Source organism: Anopheles bellator, chromosome 2 (assembly GCF_943735745.2).
Source record: "Anopheles bellator chromosome 2, idAnoBellAS_SP24_06.2, whole genome shotgun sequence".
In the NCBI taxonomy this organism is placed as follows: domain Eukaryota; kingdom Metazoa; phylum Arthropoda; class Insecta; order Diptera; family Culicidae; genus Anopheles; species Anopheles bellator.
In genome coordinates, this window is record NC_071286.1 from 35,464,168 (window position 1) to 35,486,723 (window position 22,556).

The 22,556-nt window shown below is 48.1% G+C and overlaps 4 protein-coding genes across 8 annotated transcripts; 1 reads left to right on the forward strand and 3 right to left on the reverse strand.

Annotated features, from left to right (window-relative positions):
- Positions 1-30: 30 nt before the first annotated feature.
- LOC131212587 (zinc finger SWIM domain-containing protein 7-like) lies at positions 31-22,438 on the reverse strand. Its single transcript, XM_058206506.1, has 2 exons — positions 22,288-22,438; positions 31-404 (listed from the first exon to the last, which is right to left on the reverse strand). The coding sequence occupies exons 1-2, from the start codon at positions 22,382-22,384 to the stop codon at positions 31-33; spliced, it is 471 nt and encodes a 156-aa protein (XP_058062489.1). The 5' UTR covers positions 22,385-22,438.
- On the forward strand, positions 949-13,399 carry LOC131210890 (3'-5' ssDNA/RNA exonuclease TatD). 5 transcript variants are annotated; one of them, XM_058204201.1, is made up of 6 exons: positions 965-1,029; positions 2,087-2,316; positions 2,705-3,189; positions 11,993-12,341; positions 12,468-12,579; positions 12,692-13,399. In XM_058204201.1, the coding sequence occupies exons 3-6, from the start codon at positions 3,057-3,059 to the stop codon at positions 13,001-13,003; spliced, it is 906 nt and encodes a 301-aa protein (XP_058060184.1). In that variant the 5' UTR covers positions 965-1,029; positions 2,087-2,316; positions 2,705-3,056; the 3' UTR covers positions 13,004-13,399. The 5 variants fall into 5 exon arrangements, with proteins under 5 accessions (XP_058060187.1, XP_058060182.1, XP_058060183.1 ...); XM_058204204.1 differs by lacking the exon at positions 2,087-2,316 and having other exon boundaries at positions 949-1,029; XM_058204199.1 differs by lacking the exon at positions 2,087-2,316 and having other exon boundaries at positions 950-1,070; positions 2,685-3,189.
- LOC131212588 (ribonuclease P protein subunit p21) lies at positions 13,807-14,586 on the reverse strand. Its single transcript, XM_058206507.1, has 2 exons — positions 14,349-14,586; positions 13,807-14,282 (listed from the first exon to the last, which is right to left on the reverse strand). Exons 1-2 carry the CDS (start codon positions 14,567-14,569, stop codon positions 14,066-14,068), a joined length of 438 nt encoding a protein of 145 aa, XP_058062490.1. The 5' UTR covers positions 14,570-14,586; the 3' UTR covers positions 13,807-14,065.
- Positions 15,055-21,280, reverse strand: LOC131210887 (WD repeat-containing and planar cell polarity effector protein fritz). The gene is made up of 7 exons (XM_058204197.1): positions 21,158-21,280; positions 18,627-19,368; positions 18,341-18,547; positions 17,451-18,273; positions 15,644-17,370; positions 15,395-15,581; positions 15,055-15,304 (listed from the first exon to the last, which is right to left on the reverse strand). Exons 1-7 carry the CDS (start codon positions 21,238-21,240, stop codon positions 15,213-15,215), a joined length of 3,861 nt encoding a protein of 1,286 aa, XP_058060180.1. The 5' UTR covers positions 21,241-21,280; the 3' UTR covers positions 15,055-15,212.
- Positions 22,439-22,556: the final 118 nt, after the last annotated feature.

Consider the following 22,556-nt stretch of genomic DNA (forward strand, 5'->3'; position numbering starts at 1 on the left):
CTGCAGTGTGTGACTGATGCGATGCGGTGATTATTTCCTAATCTTTTCTATAAAATCGCTGATAAATTGCCGCTTCAGATCGACGATAGTATCGTTAGGCAATGGTATGACTTGAATTCGATTCAGTGCCAGGGCCAGGCGCGTCGCTAGAAGGTGTTTGCAAAGCGCTTGGCTCTTGTGTTTCACCACCGAGCAGCGGAAGGACTCGCAGCAGCAGTAGTTAGTTGAAGGAAAATGCTTGTAGACGATTGCAGCGTCTGATCCAGGAACTTCGACCAATGTGTTTGCTTTGTCCGGCGACTGGTAGATAACGATGGGCCGCTTTCCGTAAACAATCAGTAAGGCTCGTTCAAGGAGTGCTTTATTGAACAGGGATTCAAGTTGCAGCAGGTCTATTCTCTCAACTGAAATTGAAATGTGAAACAAAAGAAAACAGTTACTCTTCACAATAGTTTTTTTGCATAAATTTGGGCGAAAACGGCCGATTGACGAGACTCGCTCGCATTCTCCCGTCCAATGTGTGCACACGGATTCGTATTCGTATTCGTAGAATCTACTCTTTCTGGCCTTTGTTGATCAGCCAGTGAACTCTCTGTTGCTGTTGCATACCCAATACAGCACGGAACGCGTGTTTACAATGTATAAATCTTGCACCTGAACTTCCTGGACTGACCGCTGTTTTTTTGTGCCGTGGCGATGTGTTTTCTTTAATAAATCCATTCCAGTCGTAGTCAAACACGCGGCTCGTGGCCGTGTACCTTTGGCGACCGCACATTATGCGGCAAGGCTCTCCCGCTCGCGACTATCTCACGCACACAGAGACTGGCGGTGGCGAGCGAACGAAAATACCGTCACACAGCTGAGATGTACTGTTGTGTGTTTGTTGCCGATGGCCAACAAGGCGGTTTGATTGAGCGCGAATCCGAGGGTTTGTGTTTAGTTGCGACTCAACAAAGAGATAGATCGGGCCACAGTCACGCACGGGGCGACAGGCACAAGCTGGGTAGTGTGCAACGACTTGACGTGACGGTAGTGACAAAGTGGCATCCCAAGAAACAACTATCCGCAAAGTTAGTTAGTTAAATAGCCAGCAGGGAATCGCCCCGCTGAGTAACCACCTAAGTTACGAACACTGGTGGACTTTCTTGACAGTGATTGTAATCTCGTTATCATAGCACGATCCTTCAATCAGTGACAAACGGCGTACGCATATTGTGAACGGTGTTAGATAGCTTCTAAAGTGCCCAATCACTAAGCGAGAACGCGATCGTATCCATAGTGCTGCGATCGTTAACATATAGACTCGATAGCTGCGTGAAGTGCGTGAAGTATTTCGTGAGTGTTAAGCGCACATTCTTTATCGCTCCACTTTGGTGCGTGCGTGATCTCGGCTACAAGTCATCGCCGATCGCGCCCCTAGTGCGGCGGCAATCACAGTGATGTTTGTGCCACACATCAACAATGGTTTAGGGGCTACCCAGAATGTTATTGTCGTGCCGAAAAGGCGAAAGCAATCGGATCGGAGCAGAACTTAAGATAAAAAAGGATAGTGTAAACACTATGGGTGCCAAGAAGATATGCTTTCTTTCAAGAACACACAAGGTGATCGTCATATTTAACGATCACTTTGGTAAATAATGACCACCTGTTTACGACATCGTTATCGGTTAAAAAAGCACATAATATGAACAATTTTGTAGTCACTGGCGGTTGATGGAAGCTTTGACCCAAGTTGATGGAAGCTTTGACCACGTTTATGGATCAGCGTGTCTGAACCTTCAATTTAAATAGACCTAGTTTAATGGCGAATGTGGTTATGTGTGCGCATAACACCAGCAACATAAATACTCTCGTTCTTTCACTCTTGATTGGCAAAATTTAACCTCGGACCTTTAAAGAGAGAGAACAAAATGAGAGCAAAAGCCCCGGAAGATTGCAAGGCACTGCAGACGAGAGAGAGAGAGAGAGAGAAAGTAAAAGGGAAAGAAAATAAGGAAATGAAGTAGAAAAGGAAGCTGCATCTACCACGCGATCAAAACCACACGTACACAGCCACACATACTACTGGCGATCGCTCGCGGGCCAGCCGCTCTCTTAGCAACTCGATTCGCGCAGGTCGCGCCTCGCAATAGCAGAAACGTTGGCCGCGGTGCCAGAACAGCTCGATCCGTTGCGTTGAAACGTCCCGCATTGGTGCGCGCGCACTCTGGCTTAGTCCCTGCGGTTTGTGTACAGTGCGAAGTGCGAAGTGTTGTTTACTATTGAGCGTTCCGGAATAGGAGGAGCTCTCTTGCGACGTGCGCTACATTTGCCAAAGTAATAATTCATCCCTTTCTTGTGCATCGTGTTCCCACCGGTGCCCTCATCCACTCAAGCCCCGTATATTCTTCTTTGAACGTCTGGTCTGACGGACGTGTTATTATAAATTTCGCGACATTGAGGCGAATAAGGTCACCGCGAGTAGGGGAAAAGGGAGCCTGCGGGAAGCTGCGTCAGAATCAGCAGGGACTACGCAGTGTCGTCACGACTGCGAAAAAAAACCAGACAACAAGTGCCAACCAAAAACGCCCTCTTCCAAGCCACACCATAAACGCGCTGTTCGCGGTTTTCGCGGTCCCCCCGGGGAGAACTGCGCCACCTTCTCGAGGGGTTTCAGATAACATTGCTTTGAGGTTCCCTTACAGGTTTTTTTTGTTGCCCGCAGGCGCCAACGATTCGTGTGCTGCCGGGTAGTGTCGATCTTGTGAGTTTCTTTTCGGTGGTAGTGGAAAAAGTCGTGTGCTTTGTTCGGATCTCTTGGCCAACGTGCGCTCAGCGGCATCATCAACCGATATCACAGGTTGGCGCTTTGCGGTTTCGATCGTTTGTGGTCCTTTTCCTTGCCTGGCAACGCGTTTTCACTACCGGATCGACAACAGTAACGGATTGCGACAGCACGCGACACGCGATAACACCTTTCGCGAACAAAGTCGTCACCGGAGGGCATATCAAAACCGATCGGTCTGCCTAATTTGCTCCCACTTCACAACACATTCCTGCCTGCAACGCGAAACACCATGGCCAACGTGCACGAGGACGAAATGAAGCACTGTTACGAGAACCTGATCGTCGTCGACGTCGGTGCCAATCTGACCAACAAGAAGTACACCCGAGATCTCGACTCGGTGATACAGCGGGCAAAAGATTCTGGTGAGTTTTGGGGTAAGCTGAGCAAGGCGGAGGACTCGACAAAACAGTGGCAGTCCGGGGTAGGGGAGGCCCTAGGCCCCGACAGAAACTAATCTTATCGGGAAGTTTACGCCTTTAAAGGGGTGTCGTCAATGTGTAGTGCACGCAACACAAGAACCGTATCGCGGTGAACATGCACCGTTGTTCGGCCGACCGGTTCCGGATCTGGCGGCGACAGCCAGCAATTAACGTTCCCCGACCAAGTGAACTGCATCGGCAGTATGAAATGTGGTCCAACGGCGAAAGGCCAAGAAAGGGATCATTTGTAAGGCGAAGGCTCTGCAATGGTGCCCATCGCTCGTCGAAACACATAACGTAACGTGCCACGCAATGGAAAACTCTTTAACACATCCAAGAAACTGGCCTTCGAGGGCACTGGCTAGTCGACGTTCTCACTTTGCATTCTCCGTACGATTTTCACATTGAATGCAACAAATCGGAACAGGTATGACAATGTTAAAGTTGCGTCCGAAAAGGGCACGTTCATTTTAGCGAAGGCCACTCTCACGATTTCGTGGCCAATTATGACGAGTTCTGATGGAATCGAAAAATTCCATCAATCCAAACACAATCTAATCTTTTTCGCCATTCATGCCGGCCCAAGGCGAAAAGGGGAAACCGTGCTGTGCTCTTGATCGGTGCGCATCCACCCTCTCCGTAAGAAAAAGAAACCCCTCATAGGAGGCTTACTTTGCTCATGTAACCCAGAGCCCCTCGAGAGGAAGCTCGCGGGGAAACTATCGAAATTTTCTGTTGCTGGACACACTGGGAAAGTATTTTCATTTATTTTTCTTTCTGTAAACGATTTGGCCGATTGCGGGTGTTTCTGTTTCGTGCGCCTTGAGAGTTTGGCCGGGGAAAAGGTGGGGCCGTTTATTGCTTGGTCATTAATTCAGTCGCTTCCGTGTATGATACCTGGTTTTTGATCTCGCACAGTCGGAACCATGAAGCAGGCGACGCCCGACACGAAGCAATAAATGGCACTTTTTGTTGTTCACAAAAACCCGGAGACCGGAAGAAGAGCAAATCCATGGTGCTGGTTGGCCCGTGGCTGTCTTACCAGTATTTACACGAAGTCCACCAAAAAGAGTTGATGTTGAAGTGAATTATTTTAAGTATCCTCCTTTGAAAAGTTCAACAAATGAGAAAAAAAGGTTACAAAAATAATGTAGGAATCAGACGAAATATATGCTTAATATTTCGTCTTGGAGCTGTCTAATGCGTTCGCCACTGTTTAAATTTAATGCTTTACAAAAAAAGGGCAACAAATACATTACCGAGCAGTATAAATATCGTTGGAAGCGATGTAGAACGTAAACGTTAACAGTACCAATGGAACGGCTATACAACAGTGAGCAATGTTTCATTTGTGCAGTCTACTAGATGTCGGAGAAGGAACCAGTTATGAGTTGAACGATCCCTGAATCTACATTTTTTCATCGATCTACATTTGCCCTTCATTAGGAGGAACGATTAGGCTTATTGAACAAAACCTCAACCCTGAAAGATCACACACTTTTTAAATAATAAGCTCAAAATAACGATGTGTAATGAATATTTTCCAACAATCATAGTATCTCGTCTTTCTTATGACCGTTCGACTATACTAGTGCGAAGCTTGTCGGAGAAAGATTACTGCATTACATATTTTCATTGGAGCAGAAAAACCATCTGAAAATGGCTTAATCCAGATGCCTGGTATCGCGAGAGGAACTTTCAACGCAATGAAGCAATCGTCTGCGATGCGTTAGGAATGATAGGCGAGAGGCGAAGTATTTCACACTCGGTGGCCATTATGTTGTCGCTTCGGTGAGCATACGTTGTAAATGGAGATTTAATGGCATTACATTAGAACCTACTAACGTTTACACATCAGTTTACCGAGCATTGTGACCTTATTGAAAAAAAAAATGCGAAAATTATAAATGCGCAACGTTGTGTGAAACTATACTCAAATTAACTCTTAAAAGCATTGCACTAATCCTATATGACAATAATTATAGAATGTCTTGCTTTTGACAAATTCCTCTTAGACCCCAGAATGCAGTTGGGCCCCTTACTCCGTCCTAACGGGCCTTCTGAGCATCAAGTGCGCAGCACTGGACAGCTATGTCGGCAGAACAGACACTTACCACTCCACTAACAGATCGATGATGGGCGGCTACTGTTTATGTTGTGCTTCGTTTTATGCTCCGCTAGGTACAAAACAATTCCGGTTTGCCAGAGTGTTGTGCTTAAGAGTGTAACGCTACACAACAAAACTAACACGAACTGGCTGGCCAATCGATCGGTACCGGAGAACGAACTGGATGTTGTGCGGAGAAGCGAAGGTGGCAAAGTAACATTCTCCATTTAGCGTGGCATACATTGCCGATGGTCCGTAAACATTCCTTGCATTGTTAATTATTATGTCTGGCCCTCCTGGAGATGGTGGCAGGGCCCGATGGGGGTGCTAAAATGTTTTGCATTTTTAGCATATTTCAAACCTTTTTAGAAAAGCATTGCCCTGATCTCTCCCGCCTTAACGTCGACACTGATGGTTCAATTCAGTTGGGCTACTCAATCGGGCTATCGATCGTTTCGATACTTGCAGTGATCCGAATTAAAATCCATTCTAAAACCTGATGGTCGTTCGTCTCCGTCGTGAGGGAATTATTTAAATCTGAGGGCAGCAGCTCGAAAGTTCAACGTTTGCCATTTTCTCCATATGATCGGAGTCGAGTCGGAGCGAACACGAAACGAAAACGATTGTGTGCGATCCTCTGCGATAACTGTGAGTCGGGCGCACATCATAAAGAAAAGCTGATTTTCTTTCGGCCATTTTTACGGCTTACGTTTATTTCGAGCCACACGAACCAAGAAAAGGCGCATAGTAATGCAAGAAGGTGGTCTCGTTCCACCGATCGGTGTACTCGAAAGTGGTCAGTTTTCTTGTGTTTCCTGACCGGAACGTGACCATTTCCGCGAGTCAAAGCTCACTCACTTTCGGCTTTCCTTTCGCCGCGGTCTGCATTAGTGTGATACTCAAAAGTGGCATGTAATTGGGCACCGCCGAAGCGGTGAGGCTGAATGCGAGTGAGCATAAAATTATTCCGCGCCCGGGCAAAACTGTGGCCGATTTTTCACTTTTCAGCCTCGTAAACAGTATTTGATTTTCGCTTTCATCGGACCAGCCGGAAGTATGGTGAAGCCTGATTTTCATTTCACACCGAACACACCGTCTCACGGTGGTCGGTGACGATCACGTGTGTGAGCCTCGATCCATTTCGTCCACTTCGGGATCCCGCAGTGGCCACTGATTAATCACTTCCATCCTGCAGCTGGCTACCTGAGACGGTGTCTACATACCACCTGGGCTGCTTCAGGCGTTTTCTGTTCCAAAAATCGTAAAAAACGGAAACTTTTGATTGGTGGCACGTTACGCATTTTTCTTTTGACGTTGGGAACTATCATTTCAAGTGTGCCCCGTTCGGTCATTACAAGCCAACCCCAACCCAACCCAGCACGCCGCCGGGTTAAGCGGCGAGTGTTTGAAAACCATAAATACAGCAAATTAGCTGGTAAAACGCCACGGTGTGGCCATTGCTCTGTCCATCCCTGATGATGGCGGAAGAAAGCAATCATTGTTCGATTGAGTGATCGAATTGCAAATGGAACGCACGCGTGGTTAAAGATTTCGATTTTTTGTTTCTTTTTTTTCTTTTTTTCTAAAAAATGATCAATGCAAAACGGAAAACTTTCTCCAATCGAAATCGGATGTGCCGGCTATTAGAATTCAATGAGAGCGCAGTAAATTAAACGAGGAAGCTATTATCGCACCTCTGCCATGTAAATTAAGCTCTTCCATTTATTTTGGTTACGTATTTTCCTAAGCATAACCCGTACTAAGAATTATGTTAAAAAATGTACGAAAAGCATAGATCGACCTACTGTCAGCTGCGGCTGTTATGTGATAACAAAATTGGCAAAAAAGTTGTGCATAGGAGAGGAATTTCGAAGAACGAAAAATAGATCACTAAATGGTGTGTGCTAAATAAAGATCTAGTTTCCCAACAGCTGTACATTGCTGTGCGAGCGCGTTTGAAGCATGCTCTCGAAAAAGGTAAAAAATGCGCAATAAAGATAGGGTAAGAGAAGAGACCCTAGGCTTAGGCGCGCGTCTGCCGAACCGGTGGCAAAATGCGTCAGAATCGCGATGTCCGCAGGGAGCCTGCTTGTCCCTGATGAGAAAGGCCCTGATCGAAGACCGGAACGTCGGTTTGCCCCCGTATTCTGTGGCACCCAAGACGCCGCAGATGATGCGCGAGCAGTTGGTACTGATCGCATATGATCGCATTTCTAAAATTAAATCCCGTTTCGGTCGCAAACCGTGCGAACGCATCGAAAATACAACATACTACTCTGAAAACGGCCACTCTGCCGCATGCGCACTTGGTTTGTTTGGGACAACACTGGCGGCCGCCGGTTCCACCGGTGATGCTAATCGGTTCACGATCATCGCCACTGGGCGCGTTCTTCAAAATAAGTCGACCCTCGCGGTGAGCTCATCTCCTTATGCTCGTGAAGGCATACGTTGTTTAGGCGCTAGAATGCGTTGTTTTTCACGCTCAATTCGCGGCCGCTGCTTGATGGCAGAGATGGCTTACGCTGTGGTTGCTGATGCAACCAGACCCCAGCTCTATCGATTTAATCCACTCGACGACGCGTATGTTTGCAGTCGGAGCCGAAGAATGTTGAAGTATTTCGGGAAGGGTTCGACAATTAGAATTTTAAACATTTCCCCGGGGAATGGCCGGAATGGGCCAGTGTCGACATCTCACGAGGAAGCGGCGCGTGAAAAGAAACTTAACGCGGGACCACGCACTTGGGCCTTAAAAGTCGAAGTTCATCCATAAATTCTTGTAAACTGGTGCGTGCCTTTAAATGTGAGCGAAGCATAAACCTAAGCAAGAGCACCATTTCGTCGCTAAAGGCCAAATCCGTCGTCGTGGGGCCGTATAGTGGTCAGTGACATTGAAAGCGAACCGAGGGAACAAATTAAACTCAATCAAGAACGTGACACTCGACCAAAGGAATGCACTTGGGATGCAGCCGCTGTTTGAACGTTGAACTCATTGTTGGTGGGATTACTGCAAGACGTGCCGCGAGAAGGAACACTACCGATCGCCGGATGCATCGTTGGGTCGAAGTAGCCATAGTCATTATTTCGTTTTTCTTTTCAACTAATAGAACTTTTGTGTGACTTCAATTATGTAGTTCAAAGTCTGCTTGTTTTACATTTCGGTTACGTGGCTTCAGTCAGTACGACGTGAAAGTAACAGTATTGGCTTAACATTTATTTTCCATGAAACGAAGGTTGGCGTACTGAAGATATGAAATGAAAGTAGTTTTAATTCTACCGTTCGCTAGTTCATTACACCCAATAATACTGTATAATGTTCTGTGCAGCACTTGTGTTTGTAATGTGCCGATAATTAAACATGGCAAATTAAGCAAATATAAATTACATAATACATGATTAATTATTTATTGTCAGTTTATCAACACAATATTGCCGGTTGCCAGATGTTGATTTCGCAGTCCAACTTTCAAAAAATTCAACTTTCGAAACACACGTGAAATTCGGTGGGATGATTGGCCTAACGCCCACAGCGCGCGCTGTCTCGAGTGGGTCTTCGGTGTTCCTCGCAACATACCCACCATTTGGAAGCATTATGCAACCGTATTGCGAACCTGTGCTTCATCGCGAACAGAACATCGCAAACCGATGTAACGCTCCGCTACTTCTAGGCGCGCACAGGACGAAGCTGTTCTTCGGCGTGCTCCCTTTACCAAAAAACTGGTTCTCGCCGTGTCCATGAGCGGGACGATGCGCATGCATGATACCTGCTGCGGTGAGACTGGGGCGCGACGATGCTGCCAATTCCGCTGCCACTTCCAAATATGGTGTTTTGGCACTCACCGCACCAAGGGATGGTCGCTGCCTAGTGGCCCACATGTGACAGGTTTTTCTGTCTTTGCTTCACGATCGCGGCTCGGATCGATCCTTCGCCGTCACAAAGCCACAACCACCGCTCTTCGGCGGTTAATGGCGCGCGCGAGCGAATTGATAAATAATGATGTTTGCATGCCGCGTGGATTGCTTGCTACTTGGCCGTTCTTTATTACGCACTTCCCGCCGGGGTCGGGGTGGCGCGGTTGTAAACTTTACAAGTCGCTAAATCCGCACGGCGGCGGATCGTTGACTGATTGACCTCCGTGGCGATTAATCGAGCGAGCGATATTTGCGCCCCTCAACCTGCGGTCATTTCTCAGAACTGAACTGAACAATTTTCCGGGCCAAGCTTTGTGGGCGTTTGAAAACAATCACAAAACCGTGCACAGTGCGTGCGAAAACAATAACGTGAAACCCGCGACCCACGAAAGGAGTCAATGCTTCGGCAGTGCCATGCGCGCGGCGGCTAATGATGCGTAGCATAACGCAAAACTAATTTAGCGAACGCGCGGTCGATTGGGTGAAGGCCTCCGCGGCGAAGGTGTTCGAAAGTTAGAAATCGTCAGGATCAGAGCAGAAAGGCTTGAAATGAACCGCACTGAACCGGAGCGAACGTTTTGCTTCTTAAGCGGCCCCACCAAAAGCCACGGCAAACTGGAAGCCCAGCATACTCTGCCAGGGGTGGCTTTAAGCGGCGGTGAGTCGTGACACACGTTCCCAGGAAGCGTGGGGCGAAACTATGCTCCAAATTCAATGCCATCCGAAACACGCCACACCGGGCGGGTGTCCGTCTCTGTCGTGTCGAGTGGAGTTTGTGACATCGATGTGTGTGGCTTATGGCGCTTTTATGCGGTTTCCAGAGGAACACCACCGGTGCGGGCGCCCGGTGACCGAGGACACCGTCGAGTGCTCGTTTTCCACATTTTCACTGTCACCACCCCACTGAGGGTGGTGGTTTGAATCGATTGTGGACTATGGGGGCAAAGCAAGATTTTCCGAAGAAGAAAACGAAAATGTTTGAAAATTATTCTCAGCCATAAGTGGCTGGTGCAATATTTGGCCTGGAGTACGGTAGACAAAAGTTAGTTCGAAACTCCGTTCCCGGTCGGAACGGAGCCAGACAGTAAAATTATAACAGCTGTTAAACATGGCACTAACCTGGCGCTAGCACGCGACAAATTCAACCGCGCGCCAATTTATGGTCTCGCTCGCTCGGAGCGCCGAGTCAGAACCCGGACGCTCTACGGCGGGTCCCGCCGAAACAAGGTTTACAACGAACATAAATGTCCGCCGGTGACCCGAAGTTGGAGGCTCACTACACTGCCATCGACACCGAGGGCATTGGTCGGCGGGCGTCTCCAGACATCGTTCCGCTGTTCGGGTCACTTGGGTGGTGCCTGTTGCAGGGCACTGTAAACTGCAAACCGCACACCATAGAGAGGCCATTGATTTTTCGTTTCACGTCGTGTCTGCGTCCTTCAGCACTGTTCAGTTATTTGCATTGCCCAAGTACTTCCCCGCGGAAGACGAGTCACCAAGAACCGAGAATAGAAGTAGTCTCAAGGCCTGCATATTAGAGAATCTGATTGCTGAGGCCGCATAGACCTTAGCCATGCTCAACAAAGTAAGGCTAGGCGCTCAAGAAGGGGAACGTTTACCATCCAATTGCCCGTAAAAGTGGGTTAAACGGGGGTCCCAAATCGAATAGGAACACAGGGTGGTGTACGGTTCCTTCATCAAACAGAATGATAGTGCCCGCTGCTGGTGACACAACACTAATACCGTGAGAGAATTTTTAGTCATTGATTTTAACCGATCAGTCACGTTTTTCATCGTTTCCACCACAGCCTCCGAGTTGACCAGATGTTTGAAGAAAAATGGTCCACGTGCGAACTGGAGATCGATAGCCTCGTTCCTTGTTCAAACCATTCACGGGTCTAGAGTTTAAAAGCGTGGTGGGCAAGGCAAGGAAGCCCAGCGTAATATGCTTCATGTTCGATTCGCTTGAATGGCCCTCGATTGAGATGATGTTGTTCCGGGTGGTCGATGAAAATCATGTAACATCTTCGAGGCCCTTGTTTAGCGCCGTGCATCCAGTGAACGCGCACTACTGACGGCGTTAAATTTTATGCATGAACTAGTTTATTCGACCAATTTTTCACTCCCGACCTCGTTTTGTCGATATTCATCCTTGTCTGGTGCAAGACTATGCTGTAACACTACCAAGCATTGCAACGTTGTTATACTTTTACCGTACGAAAATAAGCACCGAGAGGTGGCAAACATTTGTCTAAACCTCGTCTGCGTGTGGAGTAAAAAAAAGAATTACATTATTAGCGATTCTGATGTACCAAATGTATAGGGACAGCACATGTCATTCACGGTTATGGTGGGCGAAAAGAAAAATTCCACTAATCCGTTAGGAACGTGTGCCTCGTTTCTAAGTGTCTGAGAATGAATGTCTTTCTTTTTGCACAACCGCGACCTCGTGGTATTGGCGGTCGCGTTCAAAGGCCACAGGCCCCACCGCATTACCGCCGGATGAAAACGATGAGTTTTTCTACTTTACTATTCCCAAAGGTAATGGTTGTGTTTCGAGAAAAAGAATGGGCCGCACAGCCACCTGTCGGTGCGTCGTTATTGGCTATTTGGGTGGGAATTAAAAATAGCTCCTTCCCATGTCGTGTTTACAGAAAAAGAAAACACAACCACCATCGTTACATTGCTCTGAGTATTAATGTATGTGACGATAAATCTGCCCAATTGCAGGCGTACAGAAAATTATGGTCCCCGGAACGTCGGTGAAGTCGAGCAAGGAAGCACTCCGACTGACACGCATCTATCCCGGCATCATCTACTCGACGGCCGGCATCCACCCGCACGACTCAAAATCGATCATCGAAGAACCGAGCAGCTGGCACGACTTCCAGATGATTGCCGGCGCACCCGAGTGCGTCGCCATTGGGCCCTGTGGGCTCGACTATCAGCGCGACTTTTCCGAACCCTGCACGCAGAAAGAGATTTTCGAACGGCAGCTAAAGCTGGCCGCCGAGCTCGGGAAACCGATACTGATCCACGAGCGATCGGCACAGGAGGATGTTTTGGAAATACTCACGAGGTAGGTGGTTCTTTCGAGCTGAACCGCAACATGCAACTGAACCTGCGTCAGGAATTGAACAACGAGGCTGTGCCCGCATGTTGTTCCGTCAGGATGTTTCTGCTATCATGTATCGGCCTTTTGCAGATTCCAACCAACACAGCCGATTATCGTGCGAGGTTTCATGGGCACCACGGACGAGGCCTTAAAGTACCTGGAGCGTGAATTCTACATCTCGCTGACTGGATACCTATGCAAGGTAAGGTATACTCCACTTCGAAACATGGGTTCCTTGGGAGTGGGGTCTGCAGCGTGCGCCCACCGGGCGAGTGATCTAACCTGTGTTTTCACTCTTCTTATTCTCGCCACAGGATAAATCCGACACTGGCGTGCGGAAGCTATTGGAAGACGGACGACTACCGATGGAGCGTCTGCTGGTGGAAACGGACTCCCCGTTCATGTATCCGAACACGCGCGCCTCGAAGCTACCGCAGCACGTCAAGGGTGGACTGACTGAGCGCTCGCTGCTCTACCTCCACCGTTACTGCACCTTCCAGCGCAATGAGCCGTGCAGTTTGCCAGCGATCGTCGAGATGATAGCGGCATTTATGAACAAAAAACCGGAGGACGTAGCGCTCGCCACCGCTTTCAATGCACTCAAACTGTTCGGGTTGTCGCAGTGAGGCGTTTCCCAGCCACGGCTATCGATCTATGGCGCAAGCATTAGCGCGCAAAGAGACAACTGAAAACAATCGAACGACGTCGAACCGCGCCACTACGCTGGTCGACGATTTTATATTTATCGCGAAACCATTCTTTTTTTGCTATCGAACATTTAATTTTCCCCCACGTTTTCGGATTGCGAAAGCAATCGAATCTACGAACTCCGTATAAAGTTAAGCAAGTTGTTAATGGTTTAACAGTTATTGTCGCCTTCTTCCTCCAATCCACATGGAAACCTTCAACGGTCGTGGAGGTGAACGGAAGATCGCCGAGTGGGTATTTGTTTGTTTTCGTTTTTGATAATAGGCAATCTATGGGTGATAATACTAAAGTAAAGCAAACATTTCATTCGATTGATTCCATCGAATGCACACTTCTTTTTCATGTTAAGCTGCCTTTTTCCATTCGCCTTCCGCATTAATAGCGTTACTCATCGCTCTTCTTTATTCGTTACTTTCTCGCGAGCACTGTCCGGGCTCGTGCTAGGTAGTATGTTACAACGTTCAGGATGTGTTAGCTGAAATTGTATAGTTGTTAGGCTAACTATGTTATTAACATGAAACCAAGTGAAAGACTGATCGCGGGAGAATCACGGTAGCGTGTATCGGGAGAAGGGAGTATATGATAAACGATCACGAGCGTGGAAGATCATGGAAGCGAACTGCAGAACAAGAAGCTTCGCCGATTTAAGAAGCTCATTCTTAGACGAGAAGTATTGCCGTGTGATCCAGGCGTAGGCTTCTGGGCCGCTTCGTACGGACCACAGACACGATTTCAACTGATAGGAGCGAGGGAACCTGGCCGATCAGAGCTAGAAGTGCCATACTTTATATGTCTCAAATAAGCTACGCTAATGTAACGTTTGATTGTATAAAGTGTAACACTGTTCGTGTAAATTATTACAAAACCTATGTAGTGAGTCAATAAATGAATCATTTATTTTTGTAAACATTGCTCGCTTGTTCCCTAATATCACAACATTTCACAGATAAAACGTGCGAAAGTAACGCAACTACGCTGGCCTACGAAAACTCTACTCGTTCAACAATCGATTGTGGATTGTCCAACCACAGTTGATGGTTTTTGTGGTTATAAAATCGCTTCGAAAACCCACACAGCTTACAGTCAACTTGCAGGTAGCACAGTTTCTTATGTCGATAATCGTAAATATCCGCCGTAAAGCCTGGATTCAAGTGGACACCGCAGCGCACACAAAGCGTACGCTTGATTGCTGGTTCCCTGCAAGCGAAGCGAAGGAGAAAGATCTACAACCTCACCCATCTTAGGCACGGAAAAGATACTCACATTCGCAGTACCGCTTTCTTGCCGACCGATTTGGTCAATTTGCCATAGTACGCAGCAAGTTGTGGGTTAGAGGTTGACATCAACGTTGCGGCCTGGTACAGAAAGTTCATTCTTTCGTAGGTCTCACGACCGGCACAAAGTTTTGCTTGCTTCTTTTTATCATTTGTTGCCACAGATGGTGTGCCGTTTTGAGACGCAGGCTTCTGCTCCCCAGTAGACATTTAGAGGTCAGATATCAATAAACTACGTTTAAAAGGACGACCAATTTGTTGTGTTTGCCGGTAAAAGGAAAACAAACAGCTGTCATATGCGCAAAATCTCACCACAAAATTAAAAACTCACCACTCAACAAGTGGTGGAGCGGAGCATAGCGGTTTGGTTTAGCTCACTTGGAAGACATTCAAAATTCCAATGTAGGAATTGGGAGAGAGCAGATTTATCTACTAAATTTATGAATTGTCGTGGTACGAAGTGATGATCACTCGAATTCAAAATGATGACATAAATAAAATCAATATGAAGACAGTAATCGATTCAAAATTTTGCATTGACAGAAATAAAACATCGAACATAAAATAACTAAGCTTCATACCCGATCTAAGGCTTTTATTTCCTTGGCTCCTTTTCATACCGACTATGCGTACTTATTAAGTAAAATAAAGTAAGATTATCAATAAATATACAACACAAAAAACCGTTTGCAGTTCTTCCGGAAGTAATCAACATTGGACGGACAACAATTGAACATAAAATTTGTAAAAAAACATAAATACACAGATAATGTACAACCTGTAAAACCATACACAAAATACTGTTTCGTTTCGACCCTGGGACCGTTTTGTCATCCCGCATGACACCGTCACGCTACACCACCCCAAAGTGGACAACTTTAATGTTGGGAACCTTTTTTTCTTCTTCCTTTTTCTCCATCTCGCCGTTACTGTTGCTGATAAGTTCTGTAACGATAGAAGACCATACCAAACAACCCAAATATAGTTTTCCATCAACAACTGGGCAGAATAATTTCTATCCGGCGGTGGTGCTACCTTGCATCGGTGTGAAGTCCTTCAAATAGTCCTCGTTCGGATGGCACAGCGGTAAACTTTCTGCCAGCTCACGTTTGGGATCGGCAATGGAAAACGGTCCGTAGCCTACCGAACTCCCACCGGTCGGCAGCATCATTGGTTGTTTTCGAAGCTTTTCGACAATCAGTTTCTCCTTCCGTGGTATTTCCTAGTGAATTGGGAAACTTATTTCAAATCGTGTTTTTTGCACGCACCCAGTGCCTAGCTTACCGGCACAACGGCAACCGTGACGGTGTCAGAGAATTTGACCTTATTCTTTTCGCCTCCATCGCGTTTCGTGATGGCGGACGAGGAGGAGGATGCTCCACTGCTTCCGCCTGCCGAGTTACCGCCGACCATTAGGTGTTGACTGGTGGCACCACTTAGACCTCCAGGACCGTTGCCAATGCCGCCGGGATTCACTGCCGACTGTGACTGTCCCGCGCCAGCGAGGCCGCCTCCATTCGATAGGATCGAAGCCGTCGGAGTGTCCAGCTTTTTTCTCGTCCCATATTTTCCCATCGCAGCCGTTGTTAGCTGCAACTCGAATGGTTGCTGATGGTGGTGCTGCTGTTGTAGCTGAAGTTTCGACGGAATGTTTCCCGAAATCAGCGGGTATTGGTGAATGATGGTGCGAGGGCCATTATTACTGTTCGAGCTGCTCGTCGGAGCTCCTCCGACGGCATTAAACCAAGGTTGCGGTTTTCGACCCGGTCGTCGAACAAAATCTGGCTCATCTTGTACCAGCGGAATACCGATCGTTTGATCGAGAATACTGACGGGTGCTGAATGCGATGATGCCCCACCCGACAGCATGCCGCCATTGGCTTGGACGCCTTGCGACGGGTATCCTACTGGGTGTGTTGGGATCCCACCAAACGCACTGCTCGCAGGAGGTTTAGGAACGACATCGATAACAAGCAGCTGCTGGTGTGGTTGTTGTGGTTGCACCAAGTGCAATGGATCTTGATGGTGATAAGCGGGTGGAGGTCCAATAAAGCGTGCAGTGGTCATTGGTTGCCCTCCGGTTCTCGCCTCGCCATAATCAGCGGTGTACAGCGGGGGAGCAACCGAACTCGGTAGTCCACGACTAACAGTTCGATTCGAAACGTCTAACTGATCCATCGATAGACTGTTGGCGTTGGACGAATAAAGCCGAAAGCGTGCCGCTTTTTCACGAGGATTCGCCAGCTGTCGGGGACGGTTGGCAGCTGTTACCATTCCGCAAGACCCTTCATCCGCCAGCAGTAGTAGGTTGCTCGAGCTGAGAGATTTGCCCCTCAACTTACTCTCTGCTATCCGTGCCTGCTGCTGTTTCGACAGCTTTAGGGCCAGGGCGGTTTGGCTTCGTTGTATGGCGAATGGGGTAATCCCAGCGGCCGACATATGGTGAGACGCGTTTTTGGCGACATACGGTAACGGTGGCCGATCTTGCTGTACGAAGTAGTCCGATTGTGGTTTGTTGACGTGCAGCGATCTACTCGCACCCATTGCCAACGGCGATCCGTCCACCATCTGCGGTAACGGAGGATGCGCGAGTGTCTTTCCTATTGCCATCCCGTTCGGTCGTTCGTCCTTCCGACCCCGCCAGCCGGGATTCTGATGTGTTTGTGATGATTTCGACGAGCTAGATGAGGTGGAGAATGTCCGAAAACTTCGTTCACCAACATCAGTCGCATTTGTTGTACTGACATGTGCCGAACGTGCGTCGCTTGATCGTCCTTTTCTTTCAATGGTTTCTCGACGAACTCCATTTACGGGCGGCCGTTCACTTCGTCTGGCAATTTCTACATCGAACTCCTCTTCAGCGTCTACTTCTCTGCCTGCTTCGCTGTCATCCTCTTCATCAGCACAACCGTCCTCCTCACCGTCACCAGCATCGTTGCCATCATCGTCCCCCTCGTCGTCATCGAAACTATCCGCACACATCGAACAGGATGAATTCGAGCATAGTGAATCTAAAACATAGCAAAAAAAACGGATGATAGTAGCAAGGTCCAAGGATCACTCCCCTTCTTCGTTTCCAGTTGTTCCTTACGTTCACTGTCGCTCGATCGGTCCGTGCAGATGCGATTAATATCTTCCACCTTCCGTAAAGCTTCTCGCGCCAGTTCCGGATCGCCGTCCACTTTCGCTTTGTCGTGCAACTTCAGAAACAGATCCGCATCGTTAATGTCGATCGCCAAGCTGAATGCCTTGTTGTACGATTTGTTGCGCAGCAGGTGATGAAAAAACTTTAACGTTAAGTCATTCACCTGATCGCCGAACTCTTGCTCCGTCTCGTAGCACAATGCCTTCACGGGCACCAAAAAGCTACCTAGGGCTTTCTGCAGCTGTAGTTCTCGCTCGGTGCCAAGGGGTTGTTTGAAGATATAGTTCGCTATCCGGTGTAGCGACAGTAAACACATTGCACCGTACGTGTCCCAGTTAAGGCTGAGTAGGATGTTGATCGCTTTTTCGACCTGATTCAACGAAATATATTTGTGCACCAACACATCCGCCGTGAGCCCGGAGGTGTGCACGTCACCTTTGAGTCCAGCGCCGCCGACAAAGCGTACGCATGCCAGAGGACCCTGCTCGAAGGCACACAAAAGGAACGAATCAGTCGTTGCGTACGGTTCACTGTGATCAGCGAGTTCCGGCTTGCGGGTCCAACACAATCGCGCTAGATTGAGGGTCGGGGCGTGCGGGTGACCGAAATGGTTCGACAAGTCGAAGGTACCGGACGGAATGGCGTCTTCGTCACTCAGCAACTGCATCCGCACGCAGGAGAGCGCTATGTCGAAGCACTGAAGTTGGCACTTTTCGTTCGCTATCACCACCACCGACGAGTCGCTGTGCCACGCAACGTACGTGGGAATCTAAAACGACGATTTGTCGATAAGCCGCTGGACTAGAAAGGATTGTTCAGATCGTCGTAACACTTACGAAAGCGGCCTTCACGAGGTGTGTGATACCACGACCCTCGTCGAAAAGGACGATGGAACCGTCGATACAGCCGAGCATAAGCTTCTCGTGGTCGGGACTGAGTGCGTTGCAGCAAACCTGCGTTTGGAGTGGAATGGAGGTGACCGCAACACGCCGCATCTTCGTTTTGTTGATTTGATAAATGCAACTGTCAATCGTTACCTCACCCTACGCCAGGTGCCCGGTGAAATGAATGGAAGAAAAACCGTTATTTAAGGACCTCTGCGTTCGACTTTGGGGGATCTACCTTTTTGGAAATCTTCTGCTCAACGCAGTGCACCTGGTAGTCGTTTAGCAGTGAAAATTGCACCGAAATCGGATCGTACTCGGTCCAGTAATAGCAAAGCAGCTCCATCCGTGCGCCGGCCAGCTTATAGACGTGCAGATTGGCCCGATCCTGATCCTTTATTGTGGGCCGCCAAGGGTACACCTCGTTCTGGGACGATTTCGTCCAGACGATCACCAGATTGAGGCTACTGCTACATACCAGCCGCTTGGGTACCTTGCGCGAAGTAGAGCTAGCACCGCTCAGCAGCACGTTGCAGATCTTCGGCTCCATCAGACTGATCTTCTCCGGGTGGTTTTTGCGGGTGGTTGGTTTCTGTAGCTGCACGAACGTTATCTGATTCTCGTGGTACGCTACCAGAATGTGATTCTGTGTTATAACCACGTCGGTGATATGCTCCGACACCAGCTTGCCGATCAGATACTTGTCGAAGTAGATCCGACATATATCGCCGCTGAATGGGTTGATCGAGACGTAAATCAGCAGCCCATTGGACAGCATTAGCTGCAGAATAACGTTGTTCTTCCATTTGCAGTATACGAGCCGCCGTTGTCGCAGCTCTTCCTCCAACACACGCAGCGAGTGGCGTAATTTGTTCGGTTTCTTGTTGTCCAGGCTCCATTTTAGGCCACGCGACTCACAGTACTGACGCTTTCCTTCACCGTACAGCGTTCGGCTTGATTCGAGCTTTTTGTCGTAATATCTACAAAAAGAAATAAGTAACGTGGACTTCATTGTAGACCATGTTCACCTGGTGCCAGTCTCCAATACGCTCTGAGGTTGCCGGATCTACGTGGATATTTCTCAGATTCACTGTTTCTTGTTACACGCAATTATGTCCATGAATTTGCATAACGGTTCCCTGAGCGGTACTCGTTTTGAGACACAAACAAGGTGTGGATAATATTGCACCGAATTCCGAACCTTTTGGACATATTTAATCATAAGTACAACGTTCTTCATTATTCTATTAATCCATTCGCCACAAATAATCCTGCAGATCATCGTGCTGATTATCGTGCTTTCACGCTCAAGTGGGGAAATGTTTTATGTTTTCAATTATACATCCCACTTATACACACATTGTTTCCACGAATATGCATGCCATGCGATCGTTCTTGGCCGATGAGCATGCCCGTAAATACGTGCTCGGGTGGCGATCGGTAGGTTCTGTCGGGTTGGTTGTCCGGGTATGTGCTACAATTATGATTACAGCCGCCCTTTTACAATGACCTTTACCGTGCCGAGCTCTACCACTGCGCCGGCGCTATAATAATGATGGACAAACGGTATATTTTAATTGCAGATCACGAGCACGCATCCCCCTCGTTCTCTTCGCGTGGAGGGTGTACCCACGATCGAGATGTTGCCCCGCAGGTGTACAAGGAGGGCAAGGTGTATGCACTTGCCCGAGCGAGTTGCATCGCAACCTGATTGATCATGCTATTTAGCATAAATCATTTCTTGCTACGAAGGCGGCACACGGCGCCGTGAACATAATTCTTCCCTCAAACCCACGCCCCGCGGTCTAGCAGGGGGAATCGGGAGCAGATATTTTCGATCATCGATCGTCGCAACGAAGCTCACGTTCCCTTTCGCGGTTCAGCTACACGTAACAGATAAGCCTTTCCATTTACACCCAAATTTGCATCGAAACAATGCGATGACCACCAGATACAACCACCAACCACATCATGTCGCCACTCGCGGTAAGGCCCCCGCGCAGATTGCTAATTGTGTGTATTTTGTTAGTTGGTGCGGGAAAATAATTATCGAAACACCTTGCGCCAAGCATAGCGCCTTCTTGTGGCCTTCTTCTCAAAACGCGCGGCTTCCAATCGGTGGGATGATCCCCCAGCGTGTCGCACCGTAAAGTGCTAGCATTTCTGTAGTGCTATTTTTCTCTTATTTAATGCGGGGGCTTGCATCGCCGCGCATAAAATCACCTGCTTCCCACTGTGGGGCCGCCGGGTGCACGATGGGAAGTCTCTATGGTAAACCGCAGCACCGTGAACAAGCGCCAAACCACAGCAGATCCTCCCCACCGACGACAAAAGACAATAGATTTAAAGCACCGCATTGCACCGTGCGACGACGACCAAGCCCCTCTTCATTTGGCGCTCTCGGAGTGGGGTTATATTTTTTTTTTGTTTCATCCTCCTCCGAACCCGATTCCAACTTTATTGCATTCGTAGCAATGAAGCACCGGGGACAGGCAAAAAAAAAGGCGATCCAAATTATGCACAACGAGAGCGGTACGATGGGAAAGTAAACTCCCGAAAAGCGCGTGTCTGGTCTGCGTTTGAAACGTATTATCTGTATGTTTCGGCGTAATCGATTAGGAAACTCATCCAGTGGTCTTGACTGCGATCGCAAGTTTGAAACGGAGTTGCCCATTGCAATTTTCGAACAATTTTTTATCCTTTTGTTTCAGGTTTAGTTTCCCTTTGGTCTTGATCATAGTGTTGATCCATAGTCCAATAGAAGCTTACTTCGTCGTGCCCAGATCGCTATCCTTGATGACGATGTCCTCTCTGGTGGACCAGAACCGCAGTTCGGTCAGTAGCGTAAGCATGATGCGCTTCGTCTGCACGACGTATTTCTGGTATGTAAACAACTGCCGCGCGTATGTGTGCGTCTTGGGCAGCACCCTTCTTTACTCCTTCATTCTGCTGCCGAGGATCGCTACGATGATGACGATGATGGTGATGACGATGCTGCGTAACGATGACGACCTTTTCGTTACCGCACCGCACAGTGCTGCCGACTCAAAAGCATAGTTGTATTCAACGTTTCGGCCACGAGTGGCCCTTGGCGATCATTATTACTCGGCGGTTGTACACTAAGAACACCAACACATCGGCACACTGGTAAGGCACAACACACCGATTTCGAAGCAATGGGAGCCACTTTCTCACGGTGAGAAATTCGCCGAAGAACCACTTTTTGCCGTGGTGCTTCGATCCAGAGACCACCCTTTTTCGGTAGATTTGTATTCACTTGTGGACACTATGCACACGACACACACTTCGTCCAGTTGCCGGGAGCACATCCGTTCAAAATTGAGTCTGATCCCTACAACGACAACCTGTTGATTGTTCGGCCAAGCGTGCGACTCAATTAGGGAGCCATCTTTCTACGTTCCACGGGCTAACTGAACTGGTGGCTGTCGAGCCCGCTGTCACTTTTGGCGTTTCACGATCGCGATCGCGAGCTTCGTCGGGCTCGACGCCGCGCCTCGCGCTTTGCCCCACCCTTCCCCAAGACCGTTGCATCATTCACAATGCGGAACAATACATACAGTGGATCGCACACACAGGTGTGCAGCTGTTTATGGTGTCGGGTTAAAGCAAGATTCACATTTTAGTGTGGAGTGATGTACAAGGTAGCTTATTTTCTATGATTGTTCCACAAGTGAACGACGAATAGAGTCAAATTATTGGTAAAATTTCAACAATGTGATCGAAAAGTTAAAGAAAAAGGACTCCTTCAGGAAATAATGGCTACGTTGGTGCGCAACTGATGGATCATTGTTTCTTGGCCACAAACTTATTCGTAAATCAATGATAAGCAACATAATGCGAATCAATGTAAGTAAAACAGTTGATGTAGATCGACTTACGGTTGGCTGGTTGATTAGGTTGATTCTTCGTGCGAACCGACTCGGCGATGCGCTCGAACAACGCATCGATGGCTTCGATTATCACACGCGAATTCATTGGATAAATTCCATAAAGACAAACAGCACTACTTGACACTGAAACGATGCAAGAATACACTTTGTCAGTTCAGAAGTACTGCACGAAGTAATTGAATATTTTATAACATTTTGCGCACCGCTCGGAAGGTAAACATTTGAATGCGCGCCTTCGACGGAAAGCTGTCAAATGT

Bases quoted from the DNA above. Each gene is read 5' to 3' on its own strand.
- LOC131212588 (XM_058206507.1), bottom strand. From the start codon at position 14,569: ATGTCTACTGGGGAGCAGAAGCCTGCGTCTCAAAACGGCACACCATCT. The intron at 14,283-14,348 runs GTGAGTATCTTT...CTTCGCTTGCAG, and splicing joins AAGAAAGCGGTACTGCGAAT to GGAACCAGCAATCAAGCGTA.
- LOC131210890 (XM_058204204.1), top strand. From the start codon at position 3,057: ATGGCCAACGTGCACGAGGACGAAATGAAGCACTGTTACGAGAACCTG. The intron at 3,190-11,992 runs GTGAGTTTTGGG...GCCCAATTGCAG, and splicing joins ACAGCGGGCAAAAGATTCTG to GCGTACAGAAAATTATGGTC. The intron at 12,342-12,467 runs GTAGGTGGTTCT...GGCCTTTTGCAG, and splicing joins GTTTTGGAAATACTCACGAG to ATTCCAACCAACACAGCCGA.
- LOC131212587 (XM_058206506.1), bottom strand. From the start codon at position 22,384: ATGAATTCGCGTGTGATAATCGAAGCCATCGATGCGTTGTTCGAGCGC. The intron at 405-22,287 runs GTAAGTCGATCT...TTTCAATTTCAG, and splicing joins ACCTAATCAACCAGCCAACC to TTGAGAGAATAGACCTGCTG.
- LOC131210887 (XM_058204197.1), bottom strand. From the start codon at position 21,240: ATGCTTACGCTACTGACCGAACTGCGGTTCTGGTCCACCAGAGAGGAC. The intron at 19,369-21,157 runs GTAAGCTTCTAT...TTCTTTTTGTAG, and splicing joins AGCGATCTGGGCACGACGAA to ATATTACGACAAAAAGCTCG. The intron at 17,371-17,450 runs GTAAGGAACAAC...GCTATGTTTTAG, and splicing joins CCGATCGAGCGACAGTGAAC to ATTCACTATGCTCGAATTCA.